The 26006-nt window shown below is 43.4% G+C and overlaps 1 protein-coding gene across 1 annotated transcript in view; it reads right to left on the bottom strand.

Annotated features, from left to right (window-relative positions):
- Positions 1 to 18499, bottom strand: part of slc6a4a (solute carrier family 6 member 4a) — a 304082-nt gene extending 285583 nt beyond the window's left edge. Inside the window, exons 1-3 of the mRNA XM_041196723.1 lie at positions 18076 to 18499; positions 9843 to 9977; positions 5099 to 5318 (exon numbers count right to left, since the gene is read on the bottom strand). Of these exons, the coding sequence (XP_041052657.1) occupies positions 5099 to 5318; positions 9843 to 9977; positions 18076 to 18499 (779 nt within the window). The remainder of the gene's footprint in view (positions 1 to 5098; positions 5319 to 9842; positions 9978 to 18075) is intronic.
- Between the last annotated feature and the right edge of the window lie 7507 nt (positions 18500 to 26006).

The following is a 26006-nucleotide window of genomic DNA, read 5'->3' on the forward strand; positions in this document are numbered from 1 at the left end:
ATCCTTTCTCGGCCGAGGGACATCACACACATTCTAATAGGCTGACTCACAGTTCAAGCTCCACCTGTTTGTGGTTGTTGGAGGTCAATCTTCTTAGCCTGAGGACATTGCTGCAGGAATTCCTCAACAAAGTGTCCTAGGCTCGACCACCTGCTTCATCAATGACCCTCCCTCCAACATAAAGTCAGAAGCGGTGGTGCTCGCTGATGACTGCAGTGTTGGGTACTCCTCAGGTACTGAAGCTCACATGCAGCAAGACCTGGACCACATCTGGGCCTGGGCTGAGAAGTGGCAAGTTATAATCATGCCACACAAGTGCCAAGTAACGACCAGCTTCAACAAGAGGGAATCAAACCATCTCCCCCTGACATTTAATGGCATTACCATCACTGAATCTCCCACCGTGAACACACTGGGGGTTACAATTGATTAAAAACTGAACTGGACCGGTCATGTAAACACTGTGGCTACAAGAGCGGGTCAGAGCTTGGGAATTCCACAACGAATATCTCACCTCCTAACTCCTTAAAGTCTGTCCACCATACACAAGGCACAAGTCAGGAGTGTGATGGAATACTCGCCACTTGCCTGGATGAGTACAGCCCCATCAACACCTAAGCAATTTGACACCACCCAGGAAAAAGCTGCCCGCTTAGTGGGCACCCCATCCACCACCTTAAACATTCACTCCCTCCACCACCGACGGACAGTTGCAGCAGTGTCTACCATCGGCAAGGCACTGCAGCAACTCACCAAGTCTCCTTCGACAACATCCAAACCCATGACATCCACCACCTAGAAGGACAAGGGCAGCAAACGCATGGGAACACCGCCACCTGCATGTTCCCCTCCAAGTCACACACCACCCTGACTTGGAACTATACTGGCATCACTTCATTGTCACAGGGTCAAAATCCTGGAATTCCCTCCCCAACAGCATCGTGGGTGTACCTACACCAGATGGACTGCAGCAATTCAAGAAGCACCTTCTCCAGGGCAATTAGAGATGGGTAATAAATGTTGGCTTAGCGAGCAATGCTCACATTACAAAAACGAATAAATGATAAATTTATTTATCTGGGATTGAAATCTCTGCATTGTGTTAGGGTGCTAGAAACACTTATCAACTTATCAGGTTTCCTCCTCATTTCATCTCCTGCCTGATCTGTAGTTCAGTATTCTAAAAGTTTTTCAGCCAGTTAAAAGCATTGTTATTTTGAGCTTCCATTGGTTTAAAAACAGAAAATGGCGAAAATATAATCATCAGTCTGTTTTAACTTAGTGTTGGGTTGTTTATTTCTGTCATAACACTTGCCACAATTTTTCCTTTATTTCAACACTAATTGTCACTCCGATTAAGAGAGTTCACGTTCCCTTGAAACTGGATGCTGCTTTTCTTCCTAATATCTAACAAGTTAATAATAAAATTCAGGGATTGTAACAAAGAATACTGGTGAATAGTAACTATTAAAATCTAGTCCAGGTCACAGGCTGAATTCTTTGCCATTTACTAAGATCAGTTTGAAATAACATTTTACTGAGACAAGAAAGACCTTCAAGCATGAACTAGTTTATTTATATGAAATATAGGGGTGAGCCGTATATTATCAATTTCCCTACACCCACTGGTTATGAAAAATAATAAAGATGCAATTCATTATCTCTTTCCACAATAGTGTACCTGCTCTAGATAAACCTCCATGCATGTCCATACTTTTAAAACATAGCAAGCTTCTTACTGCTACCATGAGTACATAGTTCAGCCTCTGTATATTTGTGTGTGCTATATTCGTGTGTGTGTATCTGTGTGAAAGACAGCAAATGCATGGATTTCTCTTAGGTGAATTAAATCAGGGTTCAGCTGCTGAGCTGTCAGTTATGAAGGAAATTAAAGAAAAGACGTGGACCTGTATAGCCTTTCAGGACCACAGACATCCCAAAGCGCTTTACTACCAATCAATTATTTTGTGACGTGTAATCATAATAGGAAAAGTGGCAGCCAACATGTGGTCAGCAAGATCCCATAAACATCAAATCCTGCAAACAGCAATGTGATAATGACCAGATTATCTATTTTTGTGATGTTGATTGAGGCATAAATATAAGCCAAGGTAACAGGGATATCTCCACTGCTCTTCTTCAAAATAGCACCATGGAGTCTTTTGCATCCACCTGAGACAAATAGACAGATAGGGCCTTGGTTTAACATCTCATCTGAAAGACAGCACCTCCAACAATGCAGCAGTCTCTCAGTGCTACACTGCAGTGCCCGCTGAAATCACTGCACTCAAGTTCTGCAGGGGACATGAACAGACAAGCGTCTAACTCAGAGGTGATAGTTCTACCCATTCAGCCATGCCTGATAACCCTGAGATCCATGCCTATTCTTTAATACATGAGCAAAAGTCTTACAGGCATCTACATAAGCAGGCTTCTCTGAAAAACGCAATAAAGCAAATCTTAGAAGTAATCTTACAACAGCTCAAGATATTTCATAAGGTACATAATTCTATTTCTAGATAATTAACACACACATCAAAACAAGCCTAAATGACCTTTCAGGCTACGGGTTTGCTTTTGAGAAAATTGCTCAATCTAGCCTTACAGAAATATAGCAAGTTTAACAGTTCATACAACCTAGGCAAAATCTACCTCACTCACGGAAATCATATTCAAACTTAACTAAGGTGGTTAGTGCCATTCAGCTGCCGGGCAGTCTGCTTATGGGACAACCCAAGACACTCGGTTGAAACATTTATTCAGGTATGTATCTGATTGGCAATTTCTAGCATTTTAACAGCTAATTACTAAAATTTGATTTGGCTCTGATTATTGCTTCAGCAGAAGTTATTAACCTGCCTCTTTAAAGCCAAAACATTTTAGTTCAGATTTTTTGAGGATAAGTTTGTCTGATGAACCTTGTCTGCGGGGATGATATGAAGTTTGGAAGCAAGAAATAGCTACAGTAAGGGGCTGGGGGGAGGTGGTTAAACTCAAAATGCAACAAATTCTATAATTCATACATATTACATTGTATATACAGAACAAAAACAGGCTATTCAGCCCAGCTAGTCTCTGCTGGTTTTTATACTTCACTCAAATCTCCTCTCAACCAAAGATAACATTGGTTCCCACTATCTTCTGTTTAAAAAAAGGCTGAAGTCTGTCCTAAATCATGGCGCACGAAAAGGTGATAGTGAATCAGTAACCCCATTTTATATGTACATTGTTGGAAAGGAAATCAAGCTGAGTGTAAAACCAATCTCCGAATGGCCACTGCCTGCTTTGTTCAACCACCCAAGATGAATTTCACCACCAGTGAGACTTTTTACTTCTAGCTAATATCTTTTTGCTTCACTCTAACGAGTATATCTACCCTTTTCCCACCTTTTTCTAAAATAGAGTGCGGTAAGTTCCGTGATTCCTTCAGTGTTTCAAGCTTACAAAGGGGAAATTCGGGGCAGAATCTTCACTTGTCCCTTCCAAGCTCAGTTTCTCAAACGCAGTTTGCCGACCTCCCAGCCTTCACCCTGGACAAATTACAAATTCCCAAGCCACATTCGATCCTACACTAAGACCGGCCCACCCATCATCCTATTTTCGCCAACCTCCATTGGCCCTCTGGCCTCCAATCAATTGCTTTCAAAATTCTTGTTCTTGTTTTAAAACATCTTTATGGTCTTATCACATCTGCTGCAACCTTCTCCTGCTCTTATGTTCCAGCTCAGACTGTTCTAAACCTGGTCTTCTACGTATCCCTTCCTCTCTTTGCTGCGCTGTTGACTTAATTATTTGTTTTAAAACAAAATCATTCTTCTTTTGCCCATTATCACTGACATGTTTATATTAAAATATATCCATGCATTTAGGCAAATGAGATTTTTACAGCCATTTTTACAGCACAAATGAGACTTTAAAATGGAGTAAAGTACATCAACATCTTTTCACAAGCCAGATTTAATTGGTATTGGAGCAGTTGCCTGTTTCCTCAACTTTGTGGAATGCAACATGTTTTTAGTTAAGCCATTGCAAGTTTTGGAGTATAAAAAGGGAGTAAGATCTCTGTAGGATTATTAGTGTGAGAAACTGGGGGAAGGAAGGAAGAGAAACCCTCCTTGCTGACTGCAACACAGATTTGTGTCTAAGTATTCACAGGAGAGATTGGAAAATCAATAGACATCAAAGAGCTATAATTGGATGAAGCCAAAACAGTGCCAAAGCCAGGCACCTGCTACATCAACAGCCTGAAAAAAACAAAACGTAGGTTACAGCTGGGCAAGAGCCAAAATGGCATATTAAAGCAATTGTGGCCAAGTGTTCGCGGACAATAAATCCCCAATATAAAAATTCTTGTTATAACTGACCTGAAGCATTCAACGCTTCAGTGGTCACTATGTAAGATTTCCCATTTACCCTGTAGAAACTTGTGGACTTCAGGAATGGAATATTGACTCTGAAATACATCATAATCGTACATCACACTGAGCGAACAAAGTATCCACAATTAGGGAAGGAGTGGCTGAAGATGATTAAGAATTAGCTGTGACGAGCTGTGCTGCGGAATACAATTATACAGGGTACAAGCATACAAGGTATTCTGGCAGAACACACTCAATGATATTGGATCTGCTGTTCTTAGATTGACAGAGACAATGGCCCATATTTTCCTTCCTCAATAGCAGCCAATGCTGATGCTTCGCCGCTTAAAGGAAAATCCGGGCAAATAGCGAGCCTCCCAAAACACACTACTCTCAATTAATACCACCATAAAGCATTCCTTAAGCGCTGTGCTCGGTTAATCTGGGATAATCCCAAAATCGTGCAGCTGAGAGAGAGGCCATTTGGCCCATCAGTACCGTACCAGTAACAATTGACCGATGGAGCAGCTTGACCAAGCTTTGATAAATGGATCCCACTGTCCTGCTTTTAAAGTGACAACGGCTCAGGCTACTTCTGCCACAAATCACTGGGTGATCTGAGGTCAGAAGTGTTTTTGTTAAATGTATACTCCTGCTTCCTGGAAGTGACTGGTAAGACAGATTCTTAACTTGGCTGAAATGTCTTGCCCCATGCACAGCATCCACATACATGAACTTACATATAAAATTCTTCTGCAGGAGAGGTGGAGTACTTTGTCCAGGTGATGTTATCCTTTAGGAAGTAGTTGGTACAGTTCTGAGTATTCCATGCATTGTTACAGCTGGTCCATGGGAGCTCAGAAGTAAGTGATGAGTAGAGGTAGTACAGAGCCCAGGCCATAATGGTATTGTAGTAAAAGGAAACAAATAGAGCTACTATACAGATTGCATATCCAATCCCTGCAGAGAATGAAAGAGATAATCTTTGAAACCATCTAAAATTGATATTCCAGAAGAAGCACTTATTCAAAGACTGAAGGACCATTGCAACAAATAGACATTCTACTTATCAAAATCCATCAAGGTCTCAGTTGCTAACTGCTCGTGTGACTAGCTGCTCAGTCTCAGCGATCAGAGTGCAAAATAATAAAAAGGTTATACAGTTCTAGTGAGGTCTGGTTTAGTTTTAATGCTGCCTTCTGTGAGAGGCAAATATTCCCGAACGAGATTCCCAGGAATAAGCCTGTAATGTTGAAGTGGGACACAGACTGCTATGAACGCCTTTTTGATACATGATGATAATAAAATTTTTGACAGCCAGATTGGGATTACTGAAAGCCAAAGTGAGTTATTGGGCCCAATTTTGATTCTGTGCATTCGAATAGGTTTTTTTAGTGCGTTAAATTCAGGCCCATCATCACCCTATTTACTGTAGAAATGGGGCACAAGTTAACTCATAAATCTGTTTCTCACTTTATTATAAATAGAATATTTTCATGTTAAGGTGATAAATTAGAGCCAGGCATTAACCATCCATCAGCAATGAAACTTTAAGGTGTACCAGTTTAATAATAACCTCGTAAACAGCACTTAACTTGACTTCAGAAGTGGGAGACAATGGGTAGAATTTAATCAGCCCACCAGAAGTCTCACCCACCAGTCGGAGAACCGGCCAGGGATCGGGACCTCAATGGTAGAATGTACCCTCCAGGGGCCCAGGATCACATTGGGACCCCAGGCTAAAGGTGGGTGGGGGCAGGATGGGAATTGCGGCGGGTGGGGGTTGGTGGGGGGGGGGGTCCACTGGTCATGCGTCTCCCATTCAATCCCTGAGCCACCACCGTTGAATTGCAGTGGGCTTAGGGATATCGGGTGTCAATTGGCTTATTAGTCAGCGTAATTGACAACCTGCCACCATTGGCCAGGAATCCTGCAACAGCCCCTTCCGCCCTCCGACTTAATCGAGGGGAGAGGTTTTGTCACCGCCGCGGGTCCTCTCCAGCACTTAAGTAGGCCCATCCACCATGGTTCCCGCTGTGACATTCCAGTCCATAGTTGAACAACCTGCTACACTGTTCTCGAGGAAGTGACATCCCTTTGAATGGGCAATAATTTCTAAAAAAAACGTTTGGATGACATTGCAGATGAAAGTCTACGGCATAATAACTTGGGTGAATTCAAGGTCAACCACAAAATGGATAAGAGATTGGCTTGCACAATTACAATGCTTCCCCAGAAGTGAGAGAAACTGTGAATAAAATTAGCTTGCTTTTATATACTTAAAAAGAACTGCACTTCTAGAACACTGACATAACTTTATCCAAGCGTATGAAGTATAAAGCTTTTAGAAAATCTAACCGCTTCTTGAACTATTTGCAGAAGCTCCATAGCAGGAAGCACACAGGAGGCTTCAGTCGTTCAAGATGATGGTACACATGCCCCTTGGTTGCTGCTTTTAATCTTTCTGCCCAAGAAAACTTGCCACACTATAAATAGGCTGTTTTGGTAGCAGAATGACACCCTGAATTTACTTTTGATAGGGCCCCTGAACTACAGAAAGGGGGCTAGCTATATGTCGTAAGTGTGACAAAAATCCAGATTTCACTATCACCTGTATAATGTACAACTCCCTTCCTAGCAGCACGGTGGGTGTACCTACACAGCATGAGCTGCAGCGGCTCGAGAAGGTAGCCCACCACCACCTTTGGAGGACAATTAGGAACAGACAACAAACGTTGGTCTAACCAGTGACGCCCGTGTCCCATGAGTGAACAAAATAAAAAATGGTCAAAAGGGTATATTTATTTTAACTCCTAGGCCGGGATTTTCTGGCCCCAGTCATAGGTGGGACCCACCACGGGGAAGTCGGCACCCCAGCCAGAGGCCCGTTGACTTGCGGAGGGACCGGAAGATGCAGGCGGCAGGCAAGTGCAGAAAATCCCGCCCCTAGTTTGGGGGAGGAAAGGCAGGGGAGTTACATTTTTACTTTTCATTCCTTCCCTTCTGCCCACCCCCACCACACCCCCCCAACTGTTTCCTCTTCTCCATTATCATTGAGGCTTGTATTTTTCTGCTTTATCACTGCTTCAATTTTATGAATGATCTTTATTTTTAAATCCTTAAGAATAACACAAAAGATTGTTTTCAAGTTAGTCGTTAACTTTCCTCCCTTTTTTTCCTGTGATTGCGTTGTTGAGTTGTCACACGAAGAAACATGGGTACAATCATCTTCCCACCAGTCTCTGGCATAGCTTACTGATGCTGCCACACTCTATGTTAATGTGCCACCCTAAACCATCACAACTTGCATTTATGGAATACTTTTAACATAAAAAAATTAACCCAAGATAGTTGGCAGAGGTATAATTAACCTCCAGCTAAAGGAGATGTTAGGATGGACCCCTGGATCTGAGGGTCTACACGTTAGGGTTTTAAAAGAGGTGACAGGAGAAATAGTAGATGTATAAGTTTTGATCTTCCAGAATTCCTTAGATTCTAGAATGGCCCCTGTGGACTGGAAGTCAGCAAATGTAACCCAGTTGTTCAAAAAAGGAGGGAGAAAACACAGGCTAGTTTGCCTAACTTCGGTAGTAGGGATAATGTAAGAATCTATTATTAAGGTAACAGTGCATTTGGCAAACCACAATATGATTAGACAGAGTTAACACAGTTTTCTGAAAAAGAAACCATTTTTTAAAAAATCTATTAGAGTTATTGTGAGGATGTGGCTGAAAGATAGACAAGGGGAAAACCAGTGGAAATTTGGATTTTCAAAAAAAAAAATTTGATTAGTTGCCCTACAAGAGGCTGCTACACAAGGTTAGATCTCATGAAATTGAGGATATTAACATGGATTGAGGATTTGGTAGTGGACTGAATACATGGTGTAGGCATAATTGGGCCATTTACAGAATGACCCAGTATAGCCAATGGGATGCTGCAAGGATGATAACTTTAGCCATTGACCATCTATATCAATGACTTTGAGGTGGGATCGAGTGTAGTAAGTCTGTCGGCAATACACAGCTGGGTGAGAAAGTAAGCTGTGAGGATGATTCAAAGAGGATGCAAAGATGAAAAGTGATATAGACCCAGTTAAGTAATTGGGCAGGAAGGTGACAGATGAAGCATCATGTGGGCAAGTGCAAAACTATCCACTTTGGTTAGAAGAACGGTAAAGTAGAAGTTATTTTTTGAAAAGATAAGAGGCTAATAAATACGGGTATGCTAGGGATCTGGGTAACCATATACATGAATCACAGAATGTTAACGTGCAAGTACAGCAAGCAAGTGGACAGGCAAATGGTATGTTAGCTTAAGGAGATTGGAGTCTAAGAGTAGGGAAGTCTCGCTGCGATTATTTAGGGCATTGGTGAACTCAAACCTAGAGCACTTTGTACAGTTTTGGTTTCCTTAACTAAGGAAGGATATACTTACCTCAGAATAGTTGCAACAATGCTTCGGCTAGATTGATTCCTGGGATGAGAGGATACTCTCAATAGGAGAAAATGAGTATAATGGGCCTACATTCTCCAGGGTTTAGAAGAATAAGAGATGATCTCATCAAAACTTATATAATTCTTAGAGGGCTTGGCAGGACAGGTGCCGAGAGCCTAGAGCTCCAGGTCATAGTCTCAGGATATGGAGTTGGCCATTTAGGACTGAGATGAGGAGAATTTCAGAGAGTTGTGAATATTTGGAATTCTCCACCTCTTACGGTATGGGAATGTTCAGCCGATGAGTATATTCAAGTCAGAGACTGATGGACTTTGGGCACCAAAAGTTCTTCCACGACATTATTGAATGCCAGGGTAGGCTACAAGAGCTGTATGGCCTACTCTTGATCTTATTTCTTGTATTCTTATGTGGCCAAAAGCCTGATCAAAAGGATTTGAATTTTAAAGGAGAGTCTTAAGGGAGAGGGAGGCGGAGAGGTTTGTGGAGGGAATTCGAGTCTGGGGGCTGAAGGCACAATCATCAATGATGTGCCAAAGGAAGAGGTGATGCACACGCTGTTGGAATCAGAGGAATGGAGAAATGTGTGGGAGGTTGTATGGCTGGAGGATGCTACAAAGATTTGGAAGGGCGAAGCCGTGAAGAGATTTAAATTGAGGATAAGGATTTTGAATTCTAGTTGTAGGTGGGCCAGGAGCCAACATAGAGAACTGAGGAGAGGTGATGGATGTGGCATTTAGCACAACAGAGGATACGGTTAGCAGCGTTTTGTAGGACCTGAAATTTACATAGTATATATAAAATTTAACATCTGTGTCTGGGTCTTTGTTGATTAAACTTCTTCGATGAACCTTTTTTAATGAAATTATGTTCTCTTACTTTGTGCATAATCTGATTCCACACCTCCCAAAATCAGCTCATGAGCTATTTCAGTCAAGTCACGTTTTCCTTAAAATTACATCTATTAAGAGCACAAGGTTGAAGCAAGCATGAAAGGTCCTTCGGTACCACTAAGAGAAATATGCTTACCTTTGAAAATTGGGCATATTTTCCTCCAAATAGAAATTGCTCCATTTTTGTGGTACTGTCCCAGTGCCAACTCCATGTAAAAGAGTGGGATGCCTCCAAACACAGCCATCAGCAGATACGGAATGAGGAAGGCCCCTGGAATTTTATGAAATGCACAAGTCACCTTGAGCAGTACGAGGACAAAGAATCAACTCAAGAACATGATGATTTTAGTGCTGACTTTCCAATTATGTGATAAAATGGGGTACACAAATCTGATAGCTATCAATATTTTTATCAAGTTTTTTTTAGTATTTAGATAGTCATTGGAATCAAGTACATTTGATTGTAATCAACAGTTACAGTACAATTATGTTATATCACTGAACCGGTAACTCAGAGGCCTTGACGAACGATCCAACGAACATGAGTTCAAGTCCCAACATGGCTGTTTGGGAATTTTAATTCAGTTTACAATAACGGGAAATAATAAAAACACTTGTACCAATAAAAGCGACAATGAAGCTAATGGGTTATCAGGAAAAACCCAAATTGTTCACTAATGATCTTTGGTGAAGGAACCTAGTATGAACCATATATATGATCCCACACCAACACGAACTCTTGATAGCTTTCAAACAATTTTGGGCAACTACAGATAGGCAATAAATGTCAGCCATGCTGGCCATGTTCGTGTCCTGAGAACAATTTTTTGAAAAATTCTAACATGCCCTCTCATAATTTGAATAAGAATATCATCCAAACTTATTTAGAATAGAGAACTGTAGTGCGATATACAGTGGTAGTAGGTGATTTATGCCTACAATTTCAGGTGACCTGTCAGGAACAGACAAAGCTCTTTATTACAGGGAGGACAGGAAAATTGGACAAGTCAGCCCAAGCCAGATTCATACACTCCCTAGCCTCTGTTTATTTAGCAGTATTTACAGAGTAAGCACTTGCCGAACTTCTAGTAAGGGAATGGTCTGAGCTGCCAAGTTGCTGCAAAAGGGCAAGAAACGATGATGTAAATGGGGAAAGGAAAAGATATCATGAAGGCGGCTGAGAAAGGACTTTCATGTATATAGTTATTTATCACAGACTCAGGATATCTCAAAATGCTTTAAGCGCCAATGGATCACTTTTGATATGCAATGACCACTGTTATATAGGCAAATGTAGCATCCAATCTCTGCACAGCAAGGTTCCACAACAACATAGTAAAAATGATCAGGCTTCAAGTGTTCATCCTAATGACTCAGAAATTATTGTCACAAAGCGTCAAAATACTGAAGCCATATTTAAACTGCAGCAGCAGATATCAGTGAAAGAAAAAGCTTAATTGCACTTGGAATCAGAATATACATGGAGGAAAAACAATTAACAAATGGAGCAGGAATAAAGGAAAAAAGGTTTGCTCTTATTAGGCTTGGAAACTTGCTGTGCACTTTAGTGTGTAGCTCCTGCATCAATCCTGCATAAAAGCCATTTTAGTAAAAATCAATTTTGGGGTTATCTTAATTTGGTTTTCACAACGTTCTTTGATTTGGCATTCATAAAAATTAAGAATATTCACAATCCTTGGCTTTAAAGCTACCTTCTTGCAAATTTCATGACAAATGTAGTGTGATACTTCAAAAGTGGCAGTGAGTCCAAGCAACTGAATCTCCTCATTATAAGACATAGGAGCAGAAATTAAGCCATTCGGCCCATCGAGTCTGCTCCGCCATTCAATCATGGTTAATAAGTTTCTCAACCCCATTCTCCCGCCTTCTCCCCGTAACCTTTGATCCCCTTACCAATCAAGAACTTATCTATCTTGGTCTTAAATACACTCAATGACCTGGCCTCCACAGCCTTCTGTGGCAATGAATTCCATAGATTCACCACTCTCTGGCTAAAGAAGTTTCTCCTCATCTCTGTTCTAAAAGGTCTTCCCTTTAATCTGAGGCTGTGCCCTTGGGTCCTAGTCTCTCCTACTAATGGAAACATCTTCCCCACGTCCACTCTATCCAGGCCTTTCAGTATTCTGTAAGTTTCAATCAGATCCCCCCCCATCCTTCTAAACTCCATCGAGTATAGACCCAGAGTCCTCAAATGTTTCTCATATGTTAAGCCTTTCATTCCTGGGATCGTTCTCGTGAACCTCCTCTGGACCCTCTCCAGCAGCACATCCTTCCTGAGATACGGGGCCTAAAAGTGCTCACAATATTCTAAATGTGGTCTGACCAGAGCCTTATAAAGCCTCAGCAGCACATCCCTGCTTTTATATTCTAGTCCTCTCGAAATAAATGCCAACATTGCATTTGCCTTCCTAACTACTGACTCAACCTGCAAGTTAACCTTAAGAGAATCCTGGACTTGGACTCCCAAGTCCCTTTGCACTCCAGATTTCTGAATTCTCTCCCCATTTAGAAAATAGTCTATGCCTCTATTCTTCCTACCAAAGTGCATGATCTCACACTTCGCCACGTTGTATTCCATCTGGCACTTCTTTGCCCATTCTCCTAACCTGTCCAAATCCTTCTGCAGCCTCCCCGCCTCCTCAATACTACCTGTCCCTCCACCTATCTTTGTATCATCTGTGAACTTAGCCAGGATGCCCTCAGTTCCTTCACCTGGATCATTAATGTATAAAGTGAAAAGTTGTGGTCCCAACACTGACCCCTGGGAACTCCACTAGTCACCAGCCGCCATCCTGAGAAGGACCCCCTTATCCCCACTCTCTGCCTCCTGCCAGACAGCCAATCTTCTATCCATGCTAGTACCTTGCCTCTAACACCATGGACTCTTATCTTACTGAGCAGCCTCCTGTGCGGCACCTTGTCAAAGGCCTTCTGGAAGTCCAAGGAGATAACATCCATTGGCTCTCCTTTGTCTAACCTACTCATTACCTCCTCAAAGAATTCTAACAGATTTGTCAGGCATGACCTCCCCTTGATGAAACCATGCTGACTTTGCCCGATTTTACCATGCATTTCCAAGTATTCAGAAATCTCATCCTTAATAATGGACTCAAAAATCTTACCAACAACCGAGGTCAGGCTAATCGGCCTGTAATTTCCTGTCTTTTGCCTCACTCCCTTCTTAAACAGGGGGGTTACATTAGTGATTTTCCAGTCCTCTGGGACCCTCCCTGACTCCAGTGATTCTTGAAAGATCACCACTAACGCCTCCACTATCTCTTCAGCTATCTCCTTCAGAACTCTGGGGTGTAATCCGTCTGGTCCAGGTGATTTATCCACCTTCAGACCTTTCAGTTTTCCCAGCACCTTCTCCTTGGTAATGGCCACCATACTCACCTCTGCCCCCGACTCTCTTGAACTTTGGGGATGTCACTCGTGTCTTCCACTGTGAAGACTGATGCAAAGTACCTATTCAGTTCCTTCGACATTTCTTTGTTCCCCACTACTACTTCTCCAGCGTCATTTTCCAGTGGCCCAATGTCCACTTTTGCCTCTCTCTTACCCTTTATATATCTGAAAAAACTCTTGCAATCTTCTTTTATATTACTGGCTAGTTTACCCTCATATTTAATCTTCACCCTCCTTATTTCTTTTTTAGTTGTCCTCTGTTGGTCTTTGTAGGCTTCCCAATCCCCTGGTTTCCCACTGCTCTTCGCCGCATTGTATGCTTTCTCTTTAGCTTTTATGCTGTCCCTGACTTCCCTTATCAGCCATGGTTGCCTCGTCCTCCCTTTAGTATGCTTCTTCTTCCTAGGGATGAATTTTTGCTGTGTCTCCCAAATTACTCCCAGAAACTCCTGCCATTGCTGTTCCACTGTCTTTCCTGCTTGGCTCATCTCCCAGTCAATTCTGGCCAGCTCCTCCCTCATGTCTCTGTAGTTGCCTTTATTCAACTGTAATACAGTTACATCTGATTCCAGCTTTTTCCTCTCAAATTGCCGGGTAAATTCTATCATATTATGGTCACTCCCTCATAAGGGTTCCTTCACCTTAAGCTCCCTTATCAAATCTGCCTCATTACACATCACTAAATCTAGAATTGCCTGTTCCGTAGTGGGCTCCACCACAAGCTGCCCCAAAAAGCCATCTCGTAGACATTCCACAAATTCCTTTTCTTGGGATCCGCTACCAACTTGATTTTCCCAGTCTACCGGCATATTGAAATCCCCCACGATCACTGAAACCTTGCCTTTCTTACACGCCTTTTCTATCTCCTGGTGTATCTTGTGCCCCACATCCTGACTACTGTTCGGAGGCCTGTACATAACTCCCATTATTTTTTTTTTACCTTTGCGATTCCTCAACTCTACCCACACAGATTCTACATCATCTGACCCTACATCATTTCTTGCTATCGATTTAATTTCATTTCATACTAACAAAGCAATCCCACCCCTTCTGCCAACCTGCTTATCTTTTCGATAGGATATTACATATCATTCAATTTAATTTTATTTCAAACCTTGAATGTGTATTAATCCATAGGGTTGTCAGATTCAGTATGATACTGTTTACATTATAGATACCAATCTCATATCATATGAACTCATGGGCTTCAGGGCATATTTTTAAATGTTTTAATTGCATTTTTATTAAAAATCCACAATTAATGGGGTAAGTACACTTCATGAATGCAGTCTCCTTCTTTCTTGGAAAAAAATCCTGTACTTTCCCTATTTGACTCTTCCCCACAAGGATAAGCAGGTAAGTCACCCTCGAATGCCTGGCGTCAATCTGTATCCGGCTATTAGATGTGTAGAATGTGTAACTCCCTATATCACTTCCACCCTTCTCGTAGAACAAATGTCTGGCTTCCAGCAGGTACCTCCCCAAGACAACTTTGAAATGATTATGGGCCAAAGGGAAATGGTGGGAATGCTTCCTACCACTCAACTGACCTCAAATGCTCAAAGCTCTCTGAATCCTTGAGACAGTATTTACTTAATCTAATTCTATAATCCAAGCTTTAAACATTCAAGCTCAAAATTTTGTCACAAGGGAAAGTGTAACAATTTTGCAAAATATTTTGTTTCACCCAACAACCCTTCATAACTCCTTCATTGGTATATAAGTCTAGTAGGTCCAAGCATAAGACTCAAGAGGGAACCATTTTACATTTTGGCACCTAGTGGGATGATGTTTCTGATGTGAATAGAAGTGTTTGGACAGAAAATCAATACTATTCTGAAATCCTCGTTTACATCTTCTCAACGTAGGTGCCACATATTCTCTGTCTGTCTCAGATCAGATGGTCATAAGGTCAATAACGTATTGGCTTAAACCTTCAGATACACCAGCCGGGAATGGGGAATGTATGTCACCAAAATGGATAATGAATCAGTGCAAACCGTTTCCACTGGCAGGAGGGTCAGTAATCAGGGGACACAGATTTAAATTAATTGGCAAAAGAACCAGAGGGAAAATATGAATTATTATGATCTCCCTGAAAGGATGGTGAGAACAGATTCAATACGAACTTTCAAAAGAGAACTGGATATATACTTAAAAAAGAAAAATCGCAGCACTATGGAGAAAGAGCAGGGAGTTTGGCTAATCGGATAGCTTTGTCAAACAGCAGGTATAGGCACGCGGGGCAGAAGGTCTCCTTCTATGCTCTATGATAACATCATTTAATTGATGTTCGTAAATGTTAACTATGTTTGATCATTAATTAGCTTCTACAGCAGCAAATGAGAGATAACAAAAGAGATTTTCCTTGTACAAAGATTTCAGTTTTCCTGTTCTGTTGCTTTGTATATGGGAAAATTATTCATCTCGTTTGTGGTGCCAAAGGTGAAAATGACACTTATTCTCATTACTATCTTCATCAATTTGTCTTTAATATTGTAGCCTGAATATAATATATTGTCACATTGATTATTACAATCAATGCGAATTTTCTGATTTATATCTGGAACCTCTTCTGGTACATAAAATCCAAATATAATACACAAATAAAAATATTGAATGAGACATTATGTCCTAATTCACTGTTGAGTCAAATGTAATAAATCCATTGCTAAATTTCATTAAGACTGTTGCCCATTTTAGCAATCCAGCCACTTTGTGCGAAATGTACTATTCTGTTTTATGCTGAGTGTATGATTTAAATGGCTTTCAATGTAAAGATTTGCTCTTTTTATCAATGGTTTACATAATGTCTGACCCTCAGCACAGTCCTGATTCAAACACAGTATTCCTTGCCAAGTGATGCATTAAAGATAAAGTGAATGTTTCAGGAGAATCAGAAACACAAAGGTCAACAAGCTGTATTTACATAGTGCCTTTAAGAAATACACACAAATCACAAGTTATGCATAAAGGTTTTTCCCCCAAGGGTAACAGCAGCAACAACATGATTCCATAAGAGGGATATTCTACACGTTTTCCATTCAGCTTTCTCTCTACTCTCTGAGGGGTGTTGCTAGCTGTTAGTGTACAGTCTATGGGCACTGAAAGCTCTCCCGTACTTCACACAGATAAGAGGTCAGAATGTGGACACAGCCATACTACTACTGAGGGGATTAGAGATAAAGGGACATCATCACAGTCAAGCCTGATCTTGCCCTCACACATCTTCAAACAGGAATCACTGGATAATAATTAGAAGTGGGAATGCTGGCACGATTTTTTTCTGCTCCTCCAGCCTGGGAAGGAAAAAATACAATTGAAACGCCGCCACAAAGATTTAATCAATTTTAAATGGACATGGAATTGGACTCGAAACTTTATTTGTCCGATTAGCTCACAGGGCAGTGTACTGACTCACTGAACCTCTGAAGCAGCTTTGGCAGCCTGGTCATTCTTGGAGTACTGGTGATAACTTATCCCAGAATGTAGGAAACCAAGTGAACACTAAGTGAGTTGCCCTGCTTAAGTTCTGCCTAGAATTCCTGCAGTAAGAACAGTATCACCAATACCTACTAAAAACAGGGATTGGAAAAGTGACATTTATTATTATGGAGAATGCATTATTTATTATTATAGACATTTATTATGGAAAAGTTATTGGCTGGTTATCCAGTTAAGGTGTGGGAATGATTGCACACCACACCATGCACTTCTGTTTAAGCAACATTCGTAGACATAAAAACAAAAAAACTGCGGATGCTGGAAATCCAAAACAAAAACAGAATTACCTGGAAAAACTCAGCAGGTCTGGCAGCATCGGCGGAGAAGAAAAGAGTTGACGTTTCGAGTCCTCATGACCCTTCGACCGAACTGAGTTCGGTCGAAGGGTCATGAGGACTCGAAACGTCAACTCTTTTCTACTCCGCCGATGCTGCCAGACCTGCTGAGTTTTTCCAACACTCGTAGACATGCTGATATTGCTAAATGCTAAACTATAACAATCATAAGGGAAGCCAAGGGCAGATCAAAGAGTCAGACATTGGATAATACAGGATACATTACACTTTTGTAGCAGGAATCAGGACTGGGCATTTGCAATGTCTGAAATGCTCAAACATGAATTTGGCTGCACATGCAGCCTCTATGGTGTACAGAGTGAAGATTCTGACAATCTAGTTACCACTTCACAAAATATTATGGAACTCTACAGCCGCTAAGTTTGTGTCTGAGTAAAGTTTCTTTTGAAAGCACTGGAGCCTTTCTGGAGATGGGCACTGACCTGACTTTTATGAAAGTCTTTTTCATGTGTGCTGAACTGTGGCCAAACAGCACAAGACTGAAATGGTGAGATCACTAGAGTGAAGGAAATGTAACTGATCAGCTCTTCCCCTTCCCAAGACCTGAAGGAATCTGTAATAAGTAACCAGGCGATTGTTTAGTGGGGTACATTGTGCTCCTCACAAGAGTTAAGGGGGAATTTTAACAATGTTCAAAATCAGGAAAGATTTTAATGAAGTAATTTGATAGAGTAAATAAGGAGAAACCTTTCTCTAGCGGCATGAGTGCCAGTAACCAAAGGACAAAGACTTGAGGTGATTGGCAAAAGAATCAGGGGTGAGATAAGGAGGATTTTATGAGTTGTGAGGGAGTTGAGATCTGGAATGCACCGTCTAAAAGGATTGTGGAAGTAAATTTAATAGTAACGTTCAAAAGGGAGTTGGATAAATACTTGAAGGAGAAAACGTTTGCAGAGTTATGGGGGGAATAGCAAGAGAAGTGGAACCAATTGGACAGCTGCTCCAAAGGGCCAGCACAAGGCCGAATGACCCTTCTGGGCTGCTAAACTCCAGGAATATTAGGCGGTGCATCGTCAGTTACACAGCAAGGGACATCGGAAAGGGGTCAGTTCGCAACAAGTGTTAGCAGCCACCACTTACCGCCGCCGTTTTGGTACGCGATGTACGGGAAACGCCACACGTTCCCCAGGTCCACCGCATACCCGATGACCGAGAGCATGAAGTCGGTTTTATCGCTCCAGGTTTCTCGGACCGTGGACTTGCTCAGCTCCTGCAGCTGACAGGCGGCCAATGGCAAGGGGCAAGCCCCGTCCCCATCGCTCCCTCCGTTACATCCCACCGGGCTCTGGACGGCCGAGTAACCATTGGATATTTGACCAGCTTCCCCCTTCTCTAGGCTGCTGGAGGGAGACGTGTTGCCCTCCCCGGAAAGGTCGCGAGTGGACCCGGAGTTCTTAATCAAAACTCCATTCTCTTTGTAATCCTCGTCCTTGATGGTGTCCGATGGCTCTTTTTCGGAGTGGAGATGAGAAATCTCGTGGTTTAAGGGAAGAATCACCGCCATTCCGCTGGTTTAATGGACTGTTTTGATGTCCATCGGTAGAAGGAGCAACTGGGAGGTAACGTCGATCCACCCTGGCGAGACCTAAACTCGGTCCTCCTCACTTGCGCTAGATTTTCCTTGGGCGTCTGGAGAGATTACACACACACACACACACAACACACAACACACAAAGTGAATATGAATTAAACAAGTTCCCAAAGTTAAGGCGTTTCCTTTATAACAAGACAAAGCAACACGCGTGTGACAAGATGATACTGAACGTGGGAGATAACAAGAGGGGGTCCCTCATTTCGAATTTGTAAAAATTTGCTCAAATCCTGACTTTCCCATATTTCCCCGAGCCTTACACTTTCCTGTCAATGATTTTATGTACAAAACAAAAACAGAATTACCTGGAAAAACTCAGCAGGTCTGGCAGCATCGGCGGAGAAGAAAAGAGTTGACGTTTCGAGTCCTCATGACCCTTCGACAGAACTTGAATGAGTCCAAGAAAGGGGTGAGTGAAATATAAGCTGGTTTAAGGTGTGTTGGGGGGGGGTGTTGGGTGGGGGGAGAGACAGAGAAGTGGAGGGGTGGGTGTGGTTGGAGGGACAAACAAGCAGTGATAGAAGCAGATCATCAAAAGATGTCACAGACAACAGAACAAAAGAACACATAGGTGTTAAAGTTGGTGATATTATCTAAACGAATGTGCTAATTAAGAATGGATGGTAGGGCACTCAAGGTATAGCTCTAGTGGGGGTGGGGGAGCATAAAAGATTTAAAAATATTTAAAAATAATGGAAATAGGTTGGAAAAGAAAAATCTATATAATTTATTGGAAAAAACAAAAAGAAGGGGGAAACAGAAAGGGGGTGGGGATGGAGGAGGGAGTTCAAGACCTAAACTTGTTGAATTCATGTACTTTTTCATGTACTTGATTTTATGTACTTGTTTCAGAAATAAACTGGCCAGTACGTGTCAGGACTTCTGGTTGCTTGTGCGGGAAATTGTAGCCGATGATTTCGCTGGTCCATCTCCTTGGAGAAGACCATCTTTTATCTAGATTCAATTTATTTTGCCCGACTCGCTCCGAAATTCCCCTTTCGTGTACGCGGTCGGAACTGACAACTGTATTGCATGAGGAATTAACGATCCAATGCTGTAATTAAACGGTCTACTGGGCATGGGGACGCTCGCTATGTAACAGCAGACGCCATATCTAACCCTAGTCATCTGAACTCCTTTTGAGGCCGATCATGTTAAACACCAGTCAAACGCCTCCGAGGCTCCAGGACTAAGAATCCAAAACATTCAACTTCTACAAAACGGCTTACCTTTTAAGAAAGTTGATTTGGATATTGTGAGCGTTTCTACAGGAAGATCTCAGCTGCACTGACTGACAGAAGCTCGCCTGGATAAAACCAACATTGGCTTTTTCCAGGGTGAATTGAAGAGGGCGCTGGGATGAGGAGCATCGCCCCAACTATGACAACCATAGCTTCCTTTTAAATATCCTGCTTTCCAGGTCATATTTATAATGGCAAACTCCAGAAAGACCGGCTTTGAAATTGGAAGGTTGTGCTCCTTAGAAATAAGACACCTGCAGCCGTTACTAACATGTGGTTCCTCAGTGTATAGTGGCATCACTGCAATGCTCAATGCGGTGCTGTAAACCAAAGCAACTGCTGAGACACCACTGAGCGAACTTTTGGTTTTATTCTGGTGCTGATCAGTCGAAGAGAAATTGTCTTACTGAAAAATAAGAATTCCCCAAACTCTTCCCCTTTGCAGTACGCTCCTATAATCTTAAACCAATGTTCTGCTATTGTGTTGGGAGGGGGGGGGGGTCTTAAATTCGATTCATTTAGGTCGATTGCGAGGGGTTTTTAAATGGCTTGGGTATTTGTCTGAGTTAGATTTGGATTATGGGCACCTGCTTTCATGTCCCGCTCTCGTTGCTAGACCTCTTCCAGATGCTGACTGTAAATGTATTGAAGTGAAATCACAGCTTACAAACTGAACGTGGTTACTATCCGCGTTGGCTCCTGGAAGCCACTGGTGAGAATGTTGAAATATAGAAGTGCAGGCCGTAAAAACAAAGGGGACTAATTTCTCTAACTGGTTAAACTCGGATAAAGGGATAACTGTGCCTTAACATCTGGATTTCCCAACAGTGTACGCAAACTGTGCGAGGCAGAGTTCAGGAGCCTTTGCAAACAAACACACTAGACACTGCAAAGGGCTTTCCAATAGACTTCCCTTTCGAATGTGACACCAACAAAAAGCGAAATTAGAAACGCAAAAAAAAATGGTCAACGAGTTATTTCCCGGCCACTGCAAATCTACCGGCAGCCCAGGATTTACTCGAAAATGGGGCTTTTCCATTATGACGAGGCTCACACGGAGTAAGTCCTAACAAATCTCTCCGGTAACTGACTCGCAAGTGTAACCAGTGACTTTAGTCAGCTCCCTGCAGAATTAAAGAAGGAAATAATATTCCTCTCAAGAGTTATTGCTGTTGATAATCACTTGGTTTCTCCCCGCTTCCCTCGTGTAAGTCACTCCTTAAAACCCAGCACTGGGCTAAACATCTCCTCGGGTTCCCCTATTTTAATAATCCTCCTGGTAAAGGTGCCTTGCGGCGATTTCTTAAAGGGTGCTGTTGAAATACAAGTTGTCGGTTTGTACGGTGTTAGTACCCTGCATTTTAAGTTTAAAAAAAAAACCATGCTCAGCCCCTCATTCCGTTTCCAAAGCACTGATTTCCTGTTGTACTGGAATTGATTATAAGAACTTTCCTTGCATCCCAAGCCATTGAGCAGCACATTCTCACTCACCCAGGACCAGTTGCGTTCAGGAAAACCAAAATTTGCATTTATGTATATAATGCCTTTCACGACCTCAAAGCGCCTCGTATCCAACGTCCTTTGTTGAAGTGTAATCACAGTGGACAAACGCCCCCCCTTTTAATTGCATTTATTAAACGCGCTCAGTGTGGGCATTTTACACTGCCCAGCACTGCACCCCACCTCAAAAGCGTGACTATTCTGGCAGCTTTCGTCGCAGCTGCAACTCAGACCCCTTTTTGCTGTGAAGACTTACCTGGTTCCCAATGCGCTGTCACCTCTCTGCACCTACAACACACTCTCTTTCAATGGGACAAGACCCGCGCTTTCTGTCGCAATAATGGCAAACAGCTGACTTCTTGTGTTTACTGCGCTTCCCCCAAAGCGCCCAACCAAAGAAACGTGTCTCCTCACCTTTCACTGGCTCGCTGGTGACTTGGTGGTGGTGGGGTGGGGTTGGGTTGGCGGGGGCGGAGGGGGGGTGGGTTTGGCTGGTGGTGGAAGTTTGCCTTTGAAGTTGTCAAGCGCTCTCAGGCTGTGGGTAACCTGAGTTCGTTCGGTCACCACCCCGCAGGATATATGAAGCTACCCGACATATTTCAGAGCTTTTGTAGACGAGAGCTCTCTCACATGGTTTGATTTGCAGATAATCTGGCTGCCCAAAGAGCTCTTTAGCGCGTTATTCACGTCATATTACCCCCCCAGGCAAAAATTTATGTTTTGCAATCAATACTCTAGGCTTTGGCAAACGCGGACGGTCGTTGATTTTCTTTTTTTTAGCTCTGTGGATTGGTTAACAATGTTTATCTCATGCCGGCCAACAGCGGTTCTTTGGTGAACCTGTACAAACCAGCAGTTAAATTAAGATTAAAATCGGTTATTAACCCGTACGTTTACCCAGGGAGTGCTGCACTACCAAGTTGTTTTTTTTTTAGCAGTGTCTGCATGTTCTTAACCACATAAAGATTTGAAGGTTTGTCGAAGTCTGTACATATTACACAGCAGTGTTTGTGATTGTGAATGGCTTCACTCCGACCTGTTTAACTAAGTGCTAGTCGAACAGGAAAATGCTGATTCATAATGGATGCACTTTAAACAGTGGATGCAAACTGAGGTTTTATGTTGCCTTGAAAAAGTGGAACGGCCGGGCAACGAGATATGCAGAACAATTAACTGTAACAGGAATTTGAACCAAAGAGTTATTAAAAAACATTCTGCCGTTTTAATAAAGGCACCGTAGAGACAGACAGGTCTGCTATGGCGGCTGATACAATGACAGTTCACTTGAAATGTACTGTTGCTTCTGGAATGTGAAACTTGCCAATGGCACACACACTCTTAAGCACTTATTCCACTATTTACAGTACAAGAGTCGCTATCGTTCAGAGATTGGGGTGTTAACGGCAGCTGAAATAACGAAACATTTCAACATATCCTAACCGGAGGAAGCTTTTGCTGCAATACATTTACACACGTGTGCGTTTTCTGCGAATTTAACCTCCAAATGAACTCTGGACCAAATAGCCCTTTTGCAACACTTTTAAAAGTGAAACTCAACACACCTCAGGAGGAGGCAGCATTCCCGATGTATTAAAGTGAGTCTAAGGAGCTGCGGACATATCACTGGGAACCATGGAACCATGCCGTCCCCTTCCTTAAAATAGAATGACTACAGGTGCGGGATTATGTTTAGATTAAATGTGGCCTATTCCAAGCATTGCTACCAAACAGTAAATATTCCTATAAAAATATTATCGTTCTCAGGAAGTGGCTGTGACTGATTAGCATATCATTTATTGCCCAATCCTAGTTGCCCTTGAGAAGATGGGGGTGAGCTGCCTTCCTGAACCGCGGCGGTCCATGTGGTGTAGGTACACCCACAGCGCTGTTAGGGAGGGGGTTCCAGGATTTTGACTCGGGGACAGTGAAGGAACGGCGATATATTTCCAAGTCAGAGTGGTGTCTGACCTCAGGTTCTTGGAGGTTCTGCTGTCCTTGTCTTTCTGGGTAGTAGGGGTTACCAGTTGGGAAGGTGATGCCAAGGAAGCCTCGGAACTTGCCGGAATACATCCTGTAGATAGTGTGCATACTTACAGCCAAGGTATGCAGATATCGGACTGTTTAAGTCATTGAGTGGGGTCCCATAACACACCTGACTTGTGACTAGAGATGTTGGAGAATCAGGTGAGTCATTCGCCATAGATTAGCCGGTTTCAGACCTGCTCTGACAGCCACAGTTTCCTCTTCCTCTACACAAGGGATTCCAATGATGATAAGTAGCTACAGCAATTATTTGGCTGATCCGGTTGTGTTTCTGGCCATAGGATGTTGATAGGGAGAGCTTAGCGATGGTATGATCACTGAAAGTCAAAGCAAAGTTGTTATGCTCTCCCTTTTTGGAGAAGATCATTGCCTGACACTAGTTTGCCACCTCTGTCACTTACTCTTCTCCTCTCCATCTTCGATGGGAGACCCCTGGTTTTTAAACTGTGTCCCCTCGTTCTAGGGTGGAATTTTCCCAGATTTGCACTAAATGCAGTAGTGGGTGGGTAAAACGACGTTTCATCCTCTGGCCGCGATGGCCGGTTTTCACGCCATATTCACCCAAACACGCCTCATTATTTATGCATTCCCGGGAAACATGCCGTTTCCATGGCGAGCTGGCGGGCTGGTGGGCTGTCATTCGCCCACCCGTCATTGCATCACAATGGCAGCCATGTTTAAAAGGCAGCCACCAGCACACCACTCACCGCTACCAGCTCATCACCATAGCCCAGGAGCATTGGCCAGCAAAGGAAAAAAAGACTGAATCCCCCCTGGTTTAATGACAGGCCCCTCGAGCAACTGTGGAGGCCCACTGGGATGTCTTGTACTCCCCCCCACCCCCCCGCTCTGGCTGCAAGGTGACCAACCCGGCTTGGGAGGCGGTTACACTGGTCAGCGCCAACGCCCTTCAGAAGAGGACACCCAGTGCTGCAAGAGGATGAATGATCTCCTCCGTTTTGCCAGGGTAAGTCACTCTTTTCATCACTCTCAACACAAACCCAGCGCACACCCACAGGGCCCTCACTCATTGTCAGTTCAAGGGACATCACCATTCACTCTCTCGCACACACACCTTCATTGTCCTCAGGCTGTCCATGGGACCACCCAACACCCACACAGACCAGGCGCATCTATTATCTGGCCCAGCAGGCGTCCTGCTTACTTACCCTTTCTCCATCTCTATCCATGCAGGACAAGCAGGCAAACAGCAAGAGAGAGAGGTCGCAGACCAGTGGTGAAATGCCTGATGTCAAGGTCCTTACAGACTTTGAAAACAGAGCCATTCAGCTGGCCGGCGAATACTGGGATCGATCCTGTGCTGATGATGAGATCGGTGCTGCTCTACCAAGTGAGGATCCAGCAGTGCAACATCCATCAGACAACCATGGTGTCCCCTTTCACAGGCCACTGCCCTGCACTAATTATCTCCCCTTGCTTTCACAGGCACATCTGCCAAACAGCCAATGGAGTCCATGGCCCAGGGCCTCCAGTCAAGCCCCGAAGAAACCTCTGAAGAGGAATCTGAAGACACCCTCCCTGAAGTCCTGTCACAGTGCTCACCCACACCCTCCACCAGCGCAGAGACACACACCTCGGTGGAACCTAGCACTAGAATAGGTAAAGGATCACATACTGGTGAGCACAGTGCACAGTCTGATCCACAGCAGGCAGTGGCAGTGACATCCCAGGTTGCCGGCATCCAGAGGGCAGCTGGAGGCTAGGAACCTGTTGAGTTCAAGTCAGATGATGAACCTCTGGACTCGGTCATGTCACAGTTGCTGGAGCTGCAAAGACAAGCTCGGGAACATCAGGAAGGGATGTCCGCTGTACTCCTCAGATTGCAAGGCATGATGGAGGAGTCCGTCCACCTTCACGCTGAGGCAATTGGGCCGGCATTATAATGCACCGAGGTCAACATTGGCAGGATGGCGGCCACTATGGAGACCTTGGTCCAGGACGTTGCTCCATCGCTGATGCCACAGTTTGTTAGCGAGAAGAGTACCAGGCAGCTTGATCTCACTCCATCTACCCCTTCCCCTCATGGACTCAGCCAGGGGCCCCCGGGTACCCATAGGGAGGAGGATCAGCTTATGCACACCCCAGGGTCATCCACCCAGGTGACTCTGGAAGTGACCGGCCCATCCAAATCCCCTCTTCCTGTGACCTCCACAGCTCCAGCTTCACAGGCCGAGGAGGGTGCCACTGCCACACAGCAGGACCTCGAAAGCAGGCTAGGGTCCACCAAGACTCGGACCTCCAGATAATGCCTGCCAAAGTCATCACAGACAGGGCGTCACAGTCAGCAAGCTACGTCCATCTCTGCTGTGCTCCACTATGGATGTCCGGGGAGCACCAAGATGTAGCGGCAGGGTTAGCTCAGTTCAGGAAAAATAGTTGCACAGCCTGGGCACGGGTGTTAGTCACTTGTACATACTGTTCACTATTATAGAGTCATAGAGATCTACAGCACAGAAAAAGGCCCTTCGGCCCATCGAATCTGCACCAGTCAAACAAGTACCTAACTATTCTAATCCCATTTTCCAGCACTAGGCCCATAGCCTTGTATGCCATAGCATTGCAAGTGCCCATCCAAATACTTTTTAAATGTTATGAGGGTTTCTGCCTCTCTCACC

This window comes from Carcharodon carcharias, chromosome 10 (genome assembly GCF_017639515.1).
Source record: "Carcharodon carcharias isolate sCarCar2 chromosome 10, sCarCar2.pri, whole genome shotgun sequence".
NCBI classification, from domain to species: Eukaryota; Metazoa; Chordata; class Chondrichthyes; order Lamniformes; family Lamnidae; genus Carcharodon; species Carcharodon carcharias.